At 40.9% G+C, this 19,722-nt stretch overlaps 1 protein-coding gene across 1 annotated transcript in view; it reads left to right on the top strand.

Annotated features, from left to right (window-relative positions):
- LOC133049365 (ATP-binding cassette sub-family C member 4-like) overlaps window positions 1–19,722 on the top strand; it is a 153,225-nt gene that overhangs the window by 24,565 nt on the left and 108,938 nt on the right. The window contains 9 exon segments of the mRNA XM_061133340.1: window positions 1,821–1,847; window positions 1,849–2,046; window positions 5,733–5,822; window positions 8,171–8,334; window positions 9,446–9,571; window positions 10,918–11,167; window positions 12,615–12,716; window positions 14,741–14,830; window positions 18,530–18,721. Coding sequence (XP_060989323.1) covers window positions 1,821–1,847; window positions 1,849–2,046; window positions 5,733–5,822; window positions 8,171–8,334; window positions 9,446–9,571; window positions 10,918–11,167; window positions 12,615–12,716; window positions 14,741–14,830; window positions 18,530–18,721 — 1,239 coding nt within the window.

Below are 19,722 nucleotides of genomic sequence, written 5' to 3'. Positions count from 1 at the left end.
TTTCCCAAATAGAATCATAAGTTTCAGGAAAATTTGGGATGTCAGGTATTACTGCTGGGCTTCTGGTGGTTTGTGGCTGCAGCACTGGACTGCCCTTGGCAACACCTGGGCAGGGACTGGCCGTGTGTACAGTTTGATGTTCTTGTTTCTCTGTGTGGCCTCCACATTTCCATCTCAGGAAGTTATAAACAGTGTGTTTGACAGTCCACTGTGTGAGGGACTCTTCCAAGGGCTCTCTATGCCTCTTGGGATGGATGACAGGATACGGTGGAAATGTATTAGAACTGATCATTTTACTCAGGCCTGATCATCTTACGCACACTTCTTCAACTAAATAGCGTTCCCTTTATCGTCTATAGTAGATGAAAATCTCCTTGACTTCATGGAGGGAGGGGCAGCTGGTGCAGCCTGTTAACATGTGTGTGTGCATGTGGCCATTTGTGTAGAACAAGACAGGAATGTTAAGGTTTAATGAGACCCCCATATGAGGAATGGGGACATGTTTTGATAAATATCATAACCAAGCACTGGTTGGCTGAGAGAAAATGCTTGGTATTTTTTTTTTTTTTAATGGTGTTTGGTGTTATGGATTCTCCTTCCCTCCTCTCGTGTGTGTGTTCCTCAGCTTCAGACAGACAGAAGGGAGCTATCAGAGCAAACCTGTCAGGTAAGCCAAGCTTACCCTGTCTGTGTTAGTAAGGCAGGATTGACAAAATAGGGAAAGCCCTGTTCCTGAAAGACTTCCAAACTTTTGGAATTTGTCTTTTGAGAAGTCTGTGGAGGAAATGATATTGCGGCTCAAGGTGTTTAGTTTTGGTGACTTGGATTTGTTGAGTGATTTTCCTTGATGGTGAAGGAAGGGCACCTGGGGAGAAGGGGACATTCAAGGAGTGACCAGAGACAGGAAGTAGGTTGTGGGGTGGAGCGGCTGTTTGGTAGGGTGGGTAAGTGTTGCTATTTCTTTGCCTTTTTCTTTGGGAAAGAAACTTGCTTTCCCTAAGTCTTACTCAGGGTGGAAGCCTCAGTGCACCCTTAGTCAATTGGTTTAGCCTTGGGGAAGAGATAATTGGAACATTTCTTCCAAACCACCAACTTCAGTGGATGGTGGATCAAGAACTACGGAAGACATGATTTTTTAGCTTGGCCTCCACCATGTTTAATTTTTTACTCCAAGGAACATTATAACTTCTAGAGGGTAGAGACATACTGAGGCAGTGCTCCCGGGAGCCGAGTGCCTACAGAGCTGCCAAGCCTGGTTTCTTTGTGGTACTCCAGCCAAAGTTGGTTTCCATTCCCTGGATCTAAGTGTAGAGTTTGAGGCAGAAAAGAGTGGATGTGTTTGTGCCAGTGTCTCAGTTCATAAAGATTCAGGAAGAAGGTGAAAAAAGCATGTCTCCCATATGTGACCACATTGACTTTCTATTGGGCTGAGACATTGAGAGTACAGGGGACAGGGGCAGACTGCCAGCAGGCTTGTTCCTCTGGAAGCAGATTTCTTCCTCTTCTTCTGCCACCTTTTCCCTTATTCATCTTAAGGCTCAGTTGGTATTGAGCCTGTTAGTGATATTTATTGAACATCCACAGTGTGCTAAGTACAATGTACTAAGGCTTTACTATGTTTGAATGGAAAATTTTGCCTTCAGGTTAAAACTGTTGCCTACTTGTCTTATAGGAGATAATAGATCTGCATATGTTTCTTTTAAATTAGTCACGAATGTAGCATTTTGTCAAAATGTATTTTAAACATGCTAATGATAAAAGTAAATCTTGTTTAAAGAAAAACTGACATTTCTAATTTAGACTTTTTTCTCTTCTTTTAGGAAGGCACCAGAGTAGTTCAACCCATATTTTTTTGGGAAAATGATTAGTTATGTTGAAAACTATAATCCTGCCAAATCTGCTGCTTTGCATGAAGCCTACGGCTATGCGGCAGGGCTGAGCGCCTGTGTGCTCATGTGGGCCGTTCTGAACCACGTGTACTTCTATCACATTCAGCGTGTGGGGATGAGGCTGAGAGTAGCCGTGTGCCACATGATCTACCGCAAGGTGAGTGTCACTCGGTACCACAGTGTGTACCTCCCTTGAGGGATCAGGAACATTTGGGGAAAGTTCTCTGTAAATTACGAACTTGGTAACTGGGATCGTTTACACCTTCCTAGAGAAGCTTGCTTTTGCATCAAGCCAAGTTTGTTGTTGTTGAAGCAAACTTGACCAATAAATAATGAATAGTTTTCTTTTGAGATCAAGTGTGGGCTGTCCTTGACAACTTTTAGCCATAGCCTGTCACACAGTAACCACTAAATTTGTACTGTAAAATATTAAATATTAAAATTAATATTCAAGAATAAGTATTAAAAGTATCAAGTTGATTTTCAGTGTCTTCATGCCTAAATTCCATAGTGCTGTTTATGGAAATTTTTGTTGTCATTCATTAATACCTTCAGATACATCAAATTTGTATTTAAAAGTGAACTTCAGAGATTGGATCTATAAAACTATATCTAAGAGCAGAGAATGTATTTGATAAAGGGAATGATTCTAATTTTAATAGACCCATCTAATTATATTCAATATAATTATCTTTGCTAGAGAAAAATGTAAAGAGAATTCATGCTAAATATAGACTCACTCCTTATATTTTATAGATAATTTTTGTCAATGGCATTAAAGAAAATAGGATATTTGAGATGAAACTTGAAATTTTACATTGCTTTATTAATTCTAGAGAGAATTTGTTGCTCTTCATGTAAGTTATTTTAATATAATATTTTCTTTTATTTTTAGTATGCATTGTAGCAGTTTTAATCAAAACTGATTTAATGTGTTTAGTGATTTTGTATTGAGCAATGCCATGAAATTATTCCATAGTTTACACTTGTCTAAACTAGTGTAAAAAGAGTAAGGCTTTCAGGTATCGTTACAAAAGTATTGCCACAGATATATCAGTGTCAAGAGCTGAAGGGCTCAGTATAAACTTGATCCTGGATATGTCTTTGCCTTAGACTGTTTTAAAAAAAATCCTTATTTGACTGTATTATATCCTTGAAATTTTCAAAGAGAGTAGATCTTAAGTGCTCTCACCACACATGTTAAATAGGATAACTATATTAGGTAGTGGATACTTTAAGTGGTTTTACTACAGTAATCATTTCCCAGTGTGTATTTATACCAAAGTATCATGTTGTAACCTTAAACATATGCAATTTTTATTAATAAATAAAGTCCTCATTGAAAGATAAAACCAAGCAGCTTAAATGAAAAATACTGCTTCTTTTACCTGGTTGCTGCTTATCTAGACCTTCTGTTTCTTCAGAATACTTTTTTCAGCAGAAAGTGAGATGTCTTCTCATCTTTCCTTGAGCAGAGTCTTGTACTTTTCAGGACTGTGTGAAACTGGGGACCTTGCATCTCACTGTCTTGTCTGACAACAGCATCTGAGCTGCTTTCCTTCTGGGTGATGGGGAAATTGCAACTGTGCCCACATACTGCAGTCAGAGGTCTTCACTGTCATTTATCATCATCTTTGTTATTCTGTTGCATCTTTAACCATTTAGGAGTTGGATACTCAGATTTCCCCACAAATTGGCTAAATGTTTGTCTTTCCAGATCATATTTAACTCTCATAATAGTTATGAAATTTTACCTCAACCATGTTGTGAAACCTTAAGTTAGGTGTGAGGTGATGGTTTAGTCACAGCTCACTCTTTGCTGTACAGGTGAGCCATTGTCTACCTGTGTTTCCTCCTCTTCCCACCATGCTTTGGAATCTTGCCTTTGGGAAATGCGATCTGACCTGGCACATTGGCTTATGTGAATGCAAATATCTCCCAAGAAGTTCATTTACTGCCTTGATTTTACCTAAATGTTGGCCCTATGTGAAGTCAGGAATTATGGGGATTATAACATAGATATAACTTGAAATTCCAGAAACCTGGAAAAGACAAATTTCCTCATGCACAGCCTTGCATCTAGAGTCCTGCTGGGGTGCAGAAACAAGACACTTCTTCTCAAGTTACAGGTGGACTGATTCTTTAGGGCATAGCTGGTGTTGTCGAGCAGCTCTGAAAGGCCCCTCTGAACTTCTGTGGTTCATGCTCAGGCCCCGCCTCCTGATCCCTGGTCCTGGGGAGGAATTAGATTGGGTATTAGAAATGGAGTGGCTGCTAAGCCCATAGCCATAGTTTGTTCTGACCATGGATTCCAGGCTGGGGCAGGTATCCAGGAGGTCTCTAAGGCTGCACATATTCCACTCCTAAAATGGCCCATTCAGCATTTAATGCTCTTTGCAGCTGAATTTTGAATGATTGTGAAGGAGGTATCATATATAAAAATGACATGCCATTTACTGATTAATATATTTCCACAGCTTTGGTAAAATTACCTTTGGCTTTTGATCATTGTTTTTTTGTTGTTATCGTGGTAAAATACACCCATCATAAAGTTTACCATTTTCACTATTTTAAGTACAGCATTTAGTGACATTAGGTACACTCAAACATTGTTGTATAGCCATCACAATTATTCATCTCTGGAACTTTTTCTTTTTCCCAAACTGAACCTCTGCATCCATTAAACACTAACTCTCCAACCCCTCTCCCCACACCCAGCACCATTCTACTTCTTATCTTTGTGAATTTGAGTACTTTAGTACTTCATGTAAGTGGAATCATACAGTGTTTGTCATTTTGTGTGAGGCTTATGTTCTGTAGCACAGTGTCTTCAAGGTTCATCCATGTTGTGGCAGATCAGAATTTAATTCCTTTTCAAGGCTCAATAATATTCCATTATAGGTCTATACAACATTCTGTGTTTTTGCTCATCTGTCAATGGACAGTTGTTTCCACCTTTTAGCTATTGTGAACATTGCTGCTGTGAATATGAGTGTACAAATTGTCTGTTCAAGTTTGTGTTTTTAGTTTTCTTGAGTATATCCTTAGTAGTGTAATTGCTGTATTGTATGCTAATATCATGTTTAATTTTTGAGGAACTTCCATATTCTCTTCCATTATGGTTATATCATTTTACATTCTCACTTGATCATTGTTTTCTTCTTTAACATGAGAAGTAAAGAAAAAGTTTCTTATAAAGTATGACATTTTGGTTGAATTAGTGGCTCTAGTTGGTGGTCTGTTGAAGCAGCTCCTGGTGTCTTTTCAGTTTCCTCAGATCTCTAGGGCATTTTTCTTACTAAATAAAGGAATTGAGCAATATGGGTTGTGGTTTTTGTGAAAGCAGAAGACTGGCATCAAGACCACAGTTTCCTCACAGGAACAGTGTTTTGAACATTATACTTGCTCCTTTCAGAATGAGGAAACTAAGCCCAAAGTGTTTAAATATTGTCACCTAGAGGATGAATGATTGAATCCAAGTCTCTGAATTTCTTTCCTAATGCAACCTCTCCAGTCTCATCTAATTTGGCTAAAAATTACTTAGTTGGCTCCTAAGTCTAAACCTACACACTTTAACCTTCAGGCAGGTCCAAGTTCACTGAAACGGGGGGTGGATTTTGCTTCTGTCTCCTGCTCCTCCCTTTGCCGTCCTTGCAGGTGGGGCTGACGCCACACTGAGGAGTTATAGGGTGAACAGGGGTCCCTAGAGCCCCACTGTCAGGGGTCATCCTGTTCCTGCTGACACCACTAAGGACCCCAGGAACATGCTCCATTGTGTTATGTTCTGAGATGACTTGGTATCACCTTAGGAATCTGGATCTCTGTCTCCTTCTCTCATTTCAGGCCCTTCGCCTGAGTAGCTCAGTCATGGGGAAGACCACCACAGGCCAGATAGTCAACCTGCTGTCCAACGACATGAACAAGTTTGACCAGGTGAGCTGCCCTTGAGGGATCCTCTTCCGTTTCCTGTTCTTCTCACTGGGTTCAAATTATTGGGATGCCAGGTGCCAGGGTTTGGTGTCAGCCAGGGTTCTGTTGAGGATGTAAGACAAAGGTTCTATTTATCCAACTTTCACTTCTCTGTGTGCAACTTAGATGTAATTATTTGTGTTGTTTCATAAGTGAGAGTTTTGTTTTTCTAATAATAAATAGGCAACAGTGTTCTTGCCCAGCTTGGTTAGTGTCCTAAGGGGTCCTCCTGGAACAGCCCTTCTTGGCATGTGGTGTAGGTGTTGCTGAACTGTCTTCCTCCTCCTCTGGACGATGAAGGCCTGGTGGTCAGGGATTGTTCTTTCCCTTGCACCGTGTTCAGTGCCTGCTGCATAGGGATCCTTCAAGTGGGTGGTCCCCAGACACAACCTCCTCTCTTCGGTCCCTGCACACTCTATTGTCCACTGACCTTAAGCATAGATCACATGACCCAGAACATTGTAGCTGTTCATCAGATCTGTGTTGTACTAGACACTTCTCTTTCAAGTATTGGTTCATCAAACATGAAGTTAGGCCCCTACTCACTTTCAGGGATGAATAAAGCTTAGTTTCTGCCCTATAGAAGACACAGTCTATCAGGAAGGTAAATACACAAGTAACTACTGGAGAGAGCAGTAGATACCATACTGCAGGCTTTCCTGGGATGCTGGGGAGCCCAGGGGAGATGGGGGCTAAACTCTGGGATGGAGAGCATTTGGGGAAGCCCTGAGCTCATCTGTGTTGTGGACAAAATCCACATCTTCCTTCAGTGCTGCTGGTCTGATTCTCCCGGGACATCCCTGAAGTCAGCCCTATGCTGCTCTGGAACAGCATCATCTGGGGTGGACACTTGGATTTCTGCTTTAGCAGGTTTAAAACCCAGTGAGATCATTTCTGTTTAGGTTCCTGTCTGTTCCTTCAGAGCATATTGTTTCTACACTCTGTCCTTATTGGTTTTTATACCATCCCAAAGAGAGGCTATGCTAAAGAATGCTCAAACTACTGGACAATTGCACTCATCTCACAAGCTGGTAAAGTAATGCTCAAAATTCTCCAAGCCAGGCTTCAGCAGTACATGAACTGTGAACTTCCAGATGTTCAAGCTGGTTTAAGAAAAGGCATAGGAAACAGAGATCAAATTGCCAACATCCGCTGGATCATCGAAAAAGCAAGAGAGTTCCAGAAAAACATCTATTTCTGCTTTATTAACTCTGCCAAAGCCTTTGACTGTGTGGATCACAATAAATTCTGGAAAATTCTTCAAGAGATGGGAATACCAGACCACCTGACTAGCCTCTTGAGAAACCTGTATGCAGGTCAGGAAGCAACAGTTAGAACTGGACATGGAACAACAGACTGGTTCCAAATAGGAAAAGGTATACATCAGGGCTGTATATTGTCACCCTGCTTATTTAGCTTACATGAAGAGTACATCATGAGAAATGCCTGGCTGGAAGAAGCACAACCTGGAATCACAATTGCTGGGAGAAATATCAATGACCTCAGATATGCAGATGATACCACCCTTATGGCAGAAAATGAAGAAGAACTAAAGAGCCTCCTGATGAAAATGAAAGAGGAGAGTGAAAAAGTTGGCTTAAAGCTCAATGTTCAGAAAACTAAGATCATGGTATCCAGTCCTGTCACTTCATGGCAAATAGATGGGGAAACAGTGGCTGATTTTATTTTGGGGGGCTCCAAAATCACTGCAGATGGTGACTGCAGCCATAAAATTTAAAAATGCTTACTCCTTGGAGGGAAAGTTATGACCAACCTAGACAGCATATTAAAAGGCAGAGACATTACTTTGTCAACAAAGGTCCATCTAGTCAAAGCTATGGTTTTTTTCCAGTGGTCATGTATGGCTGTGAGAGTTGGACTATAAAGAAAGCTGAGTGCCAAAAAATTCATGCTTTTGAGCTGTGGTGTTGGAGAAGACTCCTGAGAGTCCCAGTGAACACTCAGGACTGATCTCCTTTGGGATGGACTGTATGACCAAGCAGTCCATCCCAAAGGAGATCAGTCCTGGGTGTTCATTGGAAGGACTGATGTTGAAGCTGAAACCCCAGTACTTTGGCCACTTGATGCAAAGAGCTGACTCATTTGAAAAGACCCTGATGCTGGGAAAGATTGAAGGCGAGAGGAGAAGGGGATGACAGAGAATGAGATGGTTGGATAGCATTACCGACTCATGAGTTTGGGTAAACTTCGGAAGTTAGTAATTTACAGGGAGGCCTGGTGTGCTGCGGTTCATGGAGTCACAACTGAGCGACTAAACTGAACTGAAGAAGCCTTTGTCTCTCTCTTTTAAGGTAATGATGTTCTTGCACTATCTGTGGGTGGGGCCACTGCAGGCTATCGCAGCGACTGTCCTTCTCTGGATGGAAATAGGAATGTTATGTCTTGCTGGGATGGCGGTTCTCATTATTTTTCTGCTTTTGCAAAGCTGCTTCTGGAAATTGTTTTCATCACTCCGGTAAGAGAAACACTTATTTTAAAAATTGATAATGCATAATTGGAATATCCATAGTCTGCTTGATGCTTTTTTTCAAAAACAAGACAAATGCCTTCTCTAGTCTTTTCTTTGTGTGAGTTGTTGACCCTACAGGCTTAGCCAGTGAAGGCTCCAGCCTTAAACTGAAGGCTGATCCTGAAACAGGAACAGGAAAGGCAGTCACTGGGTCCTCTTGGCACCATATCTGAATAAGTAGAGTGTCCTTCAACAGAATTTACCCATGTCCAAGTTATTTAAATATTGTTAAATAGTAATAATCTTGTAGGTCCATTTCTCACCACATATATTTTTGTTATGCTTGTGTTGGAGCCTTTTCAGGTATTTATGTTCATGTTTCCACCCCAAGAGGCAGGCTGATCTTCATTGTGTCTTTATGAAGCCCCACATTCACAGCAGCACATGTGACAGAAAAGTGGCTGGTGGTGAAGAGCCTTCTGGTGCTGAGTTAGACTGAAGCAGGTCCCAGAGGGTTGGAGGTGGGTGGTTGTCAGGTGATGGAGATGTTGTGCTATTTGAAGGTCACTGAGCTCTTATGTGTGTTGTGTGTGTGCAGGTCTGTGCTTGGTGTCTTTCTTTATTTGGAATTCCCTTTTCTCTTTGCTGGAGAGATAAATACACCCTATCCTTCGAGGCCCCGTTCCAGTGCTACTGGTCTCTGAAGCATTTCTTGTTCTCCTTTCCTGGTGGAATTAGCAGTCCCATCTTTTCTGCTCCCCAGAACGTCTCTCCTATTTTACTACATCACAGATTCTGCCTTCCTGGGTGTCTTTCTGCCTTCCCTACCTGACCATGACCTCTTTGAGCAAACGGTTTGTATCTGACACATTTCAGGTCTTTCTTAGCTGATGCTGCACATTCTCCAAGTTACTTCTTGAAATGGACTGAATGGTTGACTTCCTAGTTAAAGCCTTTTTATCCATTTGTATTTTGAGTAAGACCTGCCTGTGTTCTAAGTTCAAAAGGGCTGTAGAGAATAATTTTATTCCTAGCACCGCCCCCGTGCCCACTCCTGCTGCTGCTATGGAAAGTTGGGCTGTGGTTACTAAGACTCATCCCAAGTCTGTCCCCTCAGGAGTAAGATGGCAGCTCTCACAGATGACCGGATCAGGACCATGAGTGAAGTCGTAACTAGCATCAGAACAATAAAAATGAATGCTTGGGAAAAGTCATTTACAGACCTTATTACCAGACTGAGAAGGTAAGTTTATATATATAGATATCACTCCATATTTTCATGCTTTATTTCCTATTCTATTGGATACTTTAGATGTCTTACCAAAGAAGTATTTAAGTTCATCTTCACATTAAGGTGAACTTAAATACTAACTATTCACTGCATCCCCTACATGTTGCAAGAGGGTTAGAATTAGTGGAGATGTCATTTAACCTGCTCTTTCTTTTGCCATTTTCTCAAAGGGAAAAATATATATGCTTCTTACTTGTATAGAAATGAAATTCTAAGTAGTTCTTAATACCTCAAATCCCAATAAGCAATTCTTTTAAAATAGTATTTGAGACAATGACATTCAAACTAAAATTGTAATTTATGTTGATGGCTGATAACCAGGGAGATTATAGAGACTTGGTATACTTGTATCGAGCCAAACTGTATGAATCAATATTGTTCGTTGTTGCTGTGCTTAGTCGCTCAGTCATATCTGACTCCTTGTGACCCCAGGGACTGTAGCTCGCCAGGCTTCTCTGTCCATAGGACCTCCCAGGCAGGAATACTGGAGTGGGTTGCCATTTCTTCCTCCAGAGGATCTTCCAGACCCAGAGATTGAACCCGTGTCTCCTGCATTGGAGGTGGATTCTTTACCATCAAGAAAGCTCATGAATCACTATTATTCATTTCAAATGGAGCTATGAAAATACTGTCCCTTTTGTTTTGCTTCATGTTTGTAGACTGTTTTTCCATCTTTCATTTAAATATCTGGTGAGCATTTATTTCTCTGACCCCACCTGGTCACCTCTCACTTTGCACCTTTGCAGAGCCCACCTTCCTTCTACTCTGGCCTCCAAGCATGACTGACTCCAGCTCATCTTCAAGGTCCACGTGTGTGTGACTTGCCCTGACTCCACTGCTAAGAGTTACATGTCCCAGCTCTGGGCTCCCTTGGGGACTGTGATGACCTTCTCTGTCTATTGTCTCCCAATTTTGTGGTTGCTAATTCTCTTCGCCCACAAGTTCATGAGCACCTGGAGGGGAGAGGCTATGTCTTTCTGTGAGGAGCCTGGCACAGACTTGTGATTATGAATATTTGTTGAATAAATGTTCAAACCCAGTCTGACTGACACAGAATGTTTGAAAGTGTGACATTAAGTCTCCTTTCACTTGAAAGAGTGAAGTGGGGATGAAGTCTGTGGTCCTGGTGTTGGGCAGACCCCTGAGTGTGCACTATGCTAATGTCTCCATGATGTGAGGGATGGTTTATCTTAATCTGTATCTACTCCCTAGAAAGGGGCCACTTACACAGGGCACTGAATTCATGTCTTGTATGCTGATACTTCTTATAAAACCTTTGTCCTACTTTGTTTTTACAGTAAGGAAATTTCCAAGATTCTGAAAAGTTCCTACCTTACAGGCATGAATTTGGCATCATTTTTTGCTGTGAGAAAAATCATGATTTTTGTCACCTTCATCACTAATGAGCTCCTTGACAACCTGATCACAGCCAGCCAAGTGTTTGTGGTGGTGACGCTGTTTGAAGCTCTGCGGTTTTCGAGCACCCTCTATTTCCCCATGGCCACCAAGAAGGTGTCAGAGACCATTGTCAGCATCCAAAGAATCAAGGTTTAGTGAAAAATAACTTTTTTAAGTTATAGGCAGATTTTAGCTAAAATAGCTCCTTTATGTGGTGTCACTATGTGCCAGTTAGGTGAGATTTAACTCTTTCAGTGACAAGCTGGCAATCTTTCCAAGATGCACGTATTCCCCTTTTCTTAAGTAAAGTGTGTTAAAAGTACTGTAAGATCCAAGCTTGTTTAGGACCGGTAGTGAAAATAGCAGCAGCACAGGCTCTTGATGTGCAGTGATGGCTGCAGAGTGAATAAAATGTGTAAAAGCAGGAGAAGCAAACACATGCATCTGCTGTGCTGACTGGAATGACTAAGCAATGACTGTGCACAGTCCTGAGGTGACTAGGACTCCTCTCTGGGCCGGGAGGGGAGGAACTTGCTGAGAAGTCCTGTTCCCTGAAGCTAAAATCCAGGGTTTGCTACTGAAGAAGAACAAGAGCAGATTTCAACAACAGCCAGCAGTCTCTTGCCTCTTGTTCACAGTTTTGGGAACCTTGGGGAGTGGGAGTGGTCTAAGTTGTTTGTTGAATTTCTCTAGTGCTCTAGCTTTTCTCATTGAATTATGTCTAGCATTTGCAAGACAAGAGGGAGTTTTCTTGCATGTGTTTGTCAGCTTTGTAGCTGTGGAAGAGAGAGGGCATTGATTAAGAAGAGGCAGTGATTGTGAAAAGATGCTTGTGAAATATTTTTTAAGACATAAAAACTTAACATAGTTTTATTTTTAGAATGATGACTTAAGTGATAGTTAAGTGATACGGATTTGACAAGCACGAGGAGAAAAGCATTGTGTGCAGGGTTTGCACTCAGATTCTGTGTCGTTGGTCTTGTGTCCCCAGCCTATCCTGTGCCACCTGCTTCCTGACTGCCTGGGAAGGGCCTTCCTCTCTGTGTTCTAGCAGTGTTGCCTGCTGCTTGGCACATGGTGGGATTCAGTTAGTATTTATGAAATAATTTCCTACCGGCTCACCTGTTTTTTGTTGGTAACACAAAAGTAAAACAATAAAAATGTCCAAGTTCTAAATGTATTGGAGTTTGAAGCCATATTTTCTTCTTAGAGAGGAACCAGTACACTTCTTGAGAAAGTAACAAAGATAGCTTCATGGCCAGGAACTCTTATTTATTTATTTTATACACACACACACACACACACACACACACACACACACAATGTATGTGTGTATATGCTATGTTATATATATATATATGCTATACTATATTATATACTTAGTTGTGCATATGATATAATAATAGTATATTACATACTATATTACTATTTAATATTTCTCATATGAACCAAGACCTAATAAACTATAGTTGTAAAATGATAGGTAGGTATAAATGATAGGTATAAAACTTTTTATTGCAAATTCCAGAGAAGCAGTTATTTTGTTTGTGCTTTGTACTTCTGTATAAATAATCTATGTTTTGCTTGTTTCCTATAGAACTTTCTGTTACTTGATGAGATAACACAGTGCTACCCTCTGCTGCCATCAGATAGTAAAACAATCGTGGATGTGCAAGCTTTTACAGCTTCTTGGGAAAAGGTAAGAAACCTTGATTTCCAAAATTATGACTCCTAAAAGACAACTGTGACATAGATTTATTGGAGAATTTTGAGATTTTATATATACTGTAAAATGTGACTTGCTCATTTACTTAGAATATATTATAAAAAGTCTCGGAATCGGGGATAAGGTTTGCAATGAATGGAGATTAAGTGTCAAATCAGCCTGAGGCATTTGACATGTTACTCTTTTTCTCATTTTCAAGAGAGCTTTCAGTGTATTAGTACATGTTGAACTTAAAGTATATAAATTCTTCTTTTAATTTTTAGTTTATTTTTCATCATGTTTTATTACAGAATATTAAATATAATTCCCTGTGCTATACAATAGGGTCATCTTAAACAAAAGATATAGAGCACAAATACATCTTTTCTTGAAAACCCAGATCTATTTTGAGCTCAAGTGTGAAGTGTCAGTCACTTCACTTGTCTCTGAGTCTTTGTGACCCCATGGACTGTAACCCACCAGACTCCTCTGTCCATGGGAATGGGTTCCGACTCCAGCATTTCTGTTGTTTTTCGGTTGCTCAGTCATGTCCAAATCTTTGTGACTCCATAAACTGCAGCATGCCAGACTCCCTATGCATCACCAACACTAGGAGCTTGCTCAAACTCATGGCTGTCAAGTTAGTGATGTCATCCAACCATCTGTTGTACCCTTCTTCTCCTGCCTTCAATCTTTCCCAGCATCAGGGTCTTTTCTAATGAATCAGCTCTTTGCATCAGGTGGCCAAAGTATTGAGTTTCAGCTTCAACATCAGTCCTTCCAGTGAATATTCAGGACTGATCTCCTTTAAGATGGACTGGTTGGATCTCTTTGCTGTTCAAGGGACTCTCAAGAGTCTTCTCTAACACCACAGTTCAAAAGCATCAATTCTTCAGTGCTCAGCCTTCTTTACGGTCAAACTCTTACATCCATACATGACTACTGGAAAAATCATACCTTTGCCTAGATGGACCTTTATTGGCAAAGTAATGTCTCTGCTTTTTAATACACAGTCTAGGTTTGTCATAGCTCTTGTGCCAAGGAGCAAGCATCATTGAATTTCATGGCTGCAGTCACTGTCTGAAGTGATTCTGGAGCACAAGAAAATAAAATCTGTCACTGTTTCCACTTTCTATTTGCCATGAAGTGAAGGAACCAGATGCCATGATCTTAGTTTTTCTAATGTTGAGTTTTAAGCCAACATTCACTCTTTTTCACTCTCCTCTTTCACCTTCATCAAGAGGCTCTTTAGTTCCTCTTCATTTTCTGCCATTAAGTGGCATTATCTGCGTGTTTGAGATTATTGATATTCTGTCAGAATTCTAGATTCCATTTTATGATTCATCTAGCCTGGCATTTTGCATCATGTAATCTGTATAAAAGTTAAACAAGTAGGGTGATCATATACAGCTTTGATGTACTCTTTTCCTGATTTTGAGCCAGTCTGTTGTTGCATGTCCAGTTCTAACTGTTGCTTCTTGACCTGCATACAGGTTCCTCAGGAGGCAGGTAAAGTGGTCTGGTATTCCCATCTTTAGAAGAATTTTCCAGTTTGTTGTGATCCACACAATCAAAGGCTTTAGTCAATGAAGCAGAAGTAGATGTTTTTCTGGAATTACCTTGCTTTTCCTGTGATCCAACAGATGTTGGCAATTTGATCTCTGATTCCTCTGCCTTTTCTTATTCCAGCTTATACCTCTGAAAGTTCTCAGTGCTGAAGCCTAGCTTGAAGAATTTTGAGCAATACTTTGCTAGCATATGAAATGAGCGCAATTGTGTGGTAGTTGGAAAAAAGAAGGAAACTTCCTAAAGTGAGCTAAAGCTACCTCAAATCCCCAAAGAGATGAAATTTGATGAAGAGGTCTCCAGGACACAGTATCTTAAAATAGGAAAGGGAAAAATGTGGATTATATTTTGCATATCAATCATGTTGACTATTGTTATCTTTTCCACTTTCTAAAAAAATATGTGTTACTTTATTAAAATGGGTGAATTAAATTAAAGACTTTAATTTGTAGGCATCAGAGACCCCAACCCTACAAGGACTTTCCTTTACTGTCAGACCCGGTGAACTGTTAGCTGTGGTTGGACATGTGGGAGCAGGAAAGGTAAGTTAATGATGTGTTTTGTCAGCTTGATTCAATACCACAGCTCCTGTTAAACTCTCAGAATTGAGCCCAGATCTGTGTGTGACTCAGTTTGAATTGAGTGTATCTAGAACAGTGTTTCTCTAGGTGTGTTCATGGAACATTCATTTCACAAGAATGTTTCATGGCCAAATAAACAAGGATAAATGCACACTGTCTTTTCCGTCTTGGTGCTTCCCATTTCCCTGTTAGGAACTGCCTGTGGGGAATGTGGATGTCTCAGTGAAGGAAATTATTTATGTGACAGCTGTTCAGGATTAAATTAAATTAAATCACTTAAATTGAAGAAAGTGGGGAAAACCAATAGACCATTCAGATATGACCTAAATGAAATCTCTTATGATTATACAGTGGAAGTGAGAAATAGATTTAAGGGACTAGATCTGATAGACAGTGGCTGATGAACTATGGACGGAAGTTCATGACATTGTACAGGAGACAGGTATGAAGACCATCTCCAAGAAAAAGAAATGCAAAAAGGCAAAATAGCTGTCTGAGGAGGCATTACAAATAGCTGTGAAAAGAAGAGAAGCGAAAAACAAAGGAGAAAAGGAAAGATATACTCATTTGAATGCAGAGTTCCAAAGAACAGCAAGGAGAGATAAGAAAGCCTTCCTCAGCAATCAATGCAAAGAAATAGAGGAAAACAATAGAAGGGGAAAGACTAGAGATCTCTTCAAGAAAGTTAGACATACCAAGGGAATATCTCATGCAAAGATGGGCACAATAAAGGGCAGAAATGGTATGGACCCAACAGAAGCAGAAGATATTAAGAAGAGGTGGCAAGAATACACAGAAGAACTGTACAAAAAAAGATCTTCATGATTCTGCTAATCATGATGGTGTGATCACTCACCTAGAGCCAGACATCCTGGAATGTGAAGTCAAGTGGGCCTTATGAAGCATCATTACGAACAAAGCTATGGAGGTGATGGAATTCCAGTTAAGCTCTTTCAAATCCTAAAAGATGATGCTGTGAAAGTGTTGCACTCAGTATGCCAGCAAATTTGGAAAACTCAGCAGTGGCCATAGGACTGGAAAAGGTCAGTTTTCATTCCAATCCCAAGGAGAGGCAATGCCAGAGAATGCTCAAACTACTGCACAATTGCACTCATCTTACACACTAGTAAAGAAATGCTCCCAATTCTTCAAGCCAGGCTTCAGCAATACATGAACCGTGAATTTCCAGATGTTCAAGTTGGTTCTAGGAAAGGCAGAGGAACCAGAGATCAAATTGCCAACATCAGCTGGATCATTGAAAAAGCAAGAGAGTTCCAGAAAAACATCTGCTTTATTGACCATGCCAAAGCCTTTGACTGTGTGGATCACAATAAACTGTGGAAAATTCTGAAACTGTTGGTAATACCAGACCACCTGACCTGCCTCTTCAGAAACCTGTATGCAGGTCAGGAAGCAACAGTTAGAACTGGACATGGAACAACAGACTGGTTCCAAATAGTAAAAGGAGTACATCAAGGCTGTATGTTGTCACCCTGCTTATTTAACTTATATGCAGAGTACATCATGAGAAATGCAGGGCTGGAAGAAGCACAATCTGGAATCAAGATTGCCAGGAGAAATATCAATAACCTCAGATATGCAGATGACACCACCCTTATGGCAGAAAGTGAAGAAGAACTAAAGAGGCTCTTGATGAAAGTGAAAGAGGAGAGTGAAAAAATTGGCTTAAAGCTCAACATTCAGAAAACTAAGATCATGGCATCTGACCCCATCACTTATGGCAAATAGATGAGGAAACAGTGGCTGATTGTATTTTGGGGGGGCTCCAAAATCACTGCAGATGGTGCCGGCAGCCATGAAATTAAAAGACGCTTACTCCTTGGAAGGAAAGTTATGATCAACCTAGACAACATATTAAAAAGCAGAGACATTACTTTGTCAACAAAGGTCCATCTAGTCAAGGCTATGGTTTATCCAATAGTCATTTATGGATGTGAGAGGTAGACTATAAGAAAGCTGAGCACTGAAGAATTGATGCTTTTGAACTGTGGTGTTGAGAAGACTCTTGAGAGTCCCTTGGACTGCAAGGAGATCCAACTAGTCCATCCTAAAGGAGATCAGTCCTGGGCGTTCCTTGGAAGGACTGGTGTTGAAGCTGAAACTCCAATACTTTGGGCACCTGATGCGAAGAACTGACTCATTTGAAAAAACCCTGATGCTGGAAAAGATTGAAGGTGGGAGGAGAAGGGGAGGACAGAGGATGAGATAGTTGGATGGCATCACTGACACAGTGGACATCAGTTTGTGGAAACTCTGGGAGTTGGTGACGGACAGGGAGGCCTGGTGTGCTGCGGTGAATGGGGTTGCAAAGAGTCAGACACGAATGAGCAACTGAACTGATACTGTTCAGGATAGACAGAGACAATGGGGACTTCTTTTCATCTTAGTGGCCCTTCCAGGATGTCTGGAGATCATAAAGGCTCTTCCCAGAAGGTTTGAGCATTGCCTCCTATGACTTGACGTGATCCCATCAGTGCATGTGTAGTGAATGTGTAGCCATGTGCTGGAGATAAAGGTACAGACATGAGCAAGACCCTGACCTCTGCCTTGCATAGGCAATCAGGTTGTGGGGCAAAAGAGATATCAGACATATTATTTCAGTCCAGTGTTGTGAGCACTCTGAGGGTGTGGATACATACACACCACATCTGTGTGATGTTGAAGATTGAAAGGAAAGGTGCACATATACTTGGTTCGAAACACCAGAATACAGAAATCTAATGTGGGATGTGGGCTTCCCTGGTGGCTCAGTGGTAAAAGAGTCCACCTGCTAATGCAGGAAACATAGGTTCAGTCTCTGGTCTGGGAAGTTCCCACTTCCCAGTTGTGGAGCAACTAATCCTGTGCACCACAGCTGTTGGCCCTCTGCTCTGGAGCCCGAGAGCTTCAACAACTGAGCCCACGGGCCACAACTGCTGAAGCCTGCCCACTAGAGCCTGTGCTCCTCAACAAGAAAATTCCCATGCACAGCAATGACGACCTAGCGCAAGCAAAACTAAATAAATTTAGAGTTGTGGTATGGCAGAAACCAACAAAACTTGTAAAAAATAAATGAAAAAGATAAAAGAACCAAAAATAAATGAGTAAAATTAGTTTTTAAAATGTGGGATGCGTACATGAAAGGGTGCTGATTTCCTCTATGGTGGACTTTTGCTTTGCAGACACAACTCACTTGAGTTCTTTCAATTAATCATCTTTGGCTATATTCTTCACACATAGCTTTTTAAGAACAAGTGTTTGTCAAGTAAAGGATACCAGATGCAGGAACAATTGCACTAAACATCAGATATATAAAATACACATCCTGCTGGGCTCTGCTAGAGAAGGATATTAAACATTCTCAATTATTCTTTGCTGAGTAGAATTTCACTTGGGGGGATACTCAGGCAGAGTAGATTGTTTATACTATTAATATATTCCTTATCAGTCTTTTTTATTGACCATTAGTGTTGGGGTTTTTTTTTTTTGTTTTTGTTTTTTTTTGTTTTTTTTTGTCTCAACTGCGAGGGCTGTACTTTATCCTGTTGAAGGAAAGGGTTCTATCCTGTATCAAGCACCAGGGTGGGGTCAGCTGTGCTGCGGGGCGTGTTTCCTCCTGAGTCCTCCCTGTTCACGTGTGTGTGTTCCCGTCTGTTTCAGTCGTCACTGTTAAGCGCTCTGCTAGGGGAGCTGCCCCCGAGCCAGGGGAAGGTCAGCGTGCACGGGAGGATCACGTATGTTTCTCAGCAGCCCTGGGTGTTCCCAGGAACTGTGAGGAGTAACATTTTATTTGGGAAGAAATATAAAGAAGACAGCTATGAAGAAGTAATAAGGGTTTGTGCTTTGGAAGAGGTGAGTAATGACTTCTGAGTTGCATATACTTGAATTTCAAATGACGATAGTGGTTTACACTACAAGGTTTGTTAAAAATTCTTTTAAAAAAATAGATTTTTGAATGTTGCTTAATATTTAAGTTGATCTTCTGGATAATAGGGCTCCCCTGGTGGCTCAGAGGTTAAAGCACCTGCCTGCAATGTGGGAGATCTGGGTTCGATCCCTGGGTCGGGAAGATTCCCTGGAGAAGGAAATGGCAACCCACTCCAGTATTCTTGCCTGGAGAACCCCATGGACAGAGGAGCCTGGTGGGCTACAGTCCACGGGGTTGCAAAGAGTCGGACAGGACTGAGCAACTTCACTTTCACTTTCTGGATAAATAACCAGGCTTACATAAATAAACATATGTATTTACATATGCTGTCATTTTAATTCTTATAGGTTAATAAGAGTCACCGAATACATTATCTGGAGGGGAGGATTGTTTTTCTATGAAGTTTCCATTCAGTTTCAACCTTTTTTTAATGGAAAGTTACAAATATTTACAAAAACAGAGAGCATGGTGTAATGAACCTTCATGCACCCACCCCCAGCTTCAGCCAGGATCAGCTGGTCACTAGTCTGGCTGCATCTCTACCCCTGCCAGCCCTAGCCCCACCCCAGAGTATCGTGGAGCAGATCCTAGACCTCAGATCAGTTCATCTGTAAACATTTCATTATTTTTCTCTAAAAGATAGGAAAGCTTTGGGGGAAAAAATCACTACTATATTTCACCTGAAAAATACTTCAAATTCCTGAATATCACCCACCTGCTGGTCTGTGTTTACATGCTCTGGATCATCTCACTGAGAAATCTCCTTCACCCTTATTGGAATCCACAGAAGGTCTGTCCCCTGCACTTGGCTGATGCCTTCTTGGTCCCTTTCAGTCTTGAGTTTCATTTTCTCTTCACTTCATTTTTGACTTGTAATTTATTATTTAAGGAAAGCAGAATGCTTTACATTTTCTTTTTAATAATG

This window comes from Dama dama, chromosome 30 (assembly GCF_033118175.1).
Source record: "Dama dama isolate Ldn47 chromosome 30, ASM3311817v1, whole genome shotgun sequence".
In the NCBI taxonomy this organism is placed as follows: domain Eukaryota; kingdom Metazoa; phylum Chordata; class Mammalia; order Artiodactyla; family Cervidae; genus Dama; species Dama dama.
This window is presented reverse-complemented; position numbering and strand designations above follow the sequence as displayed.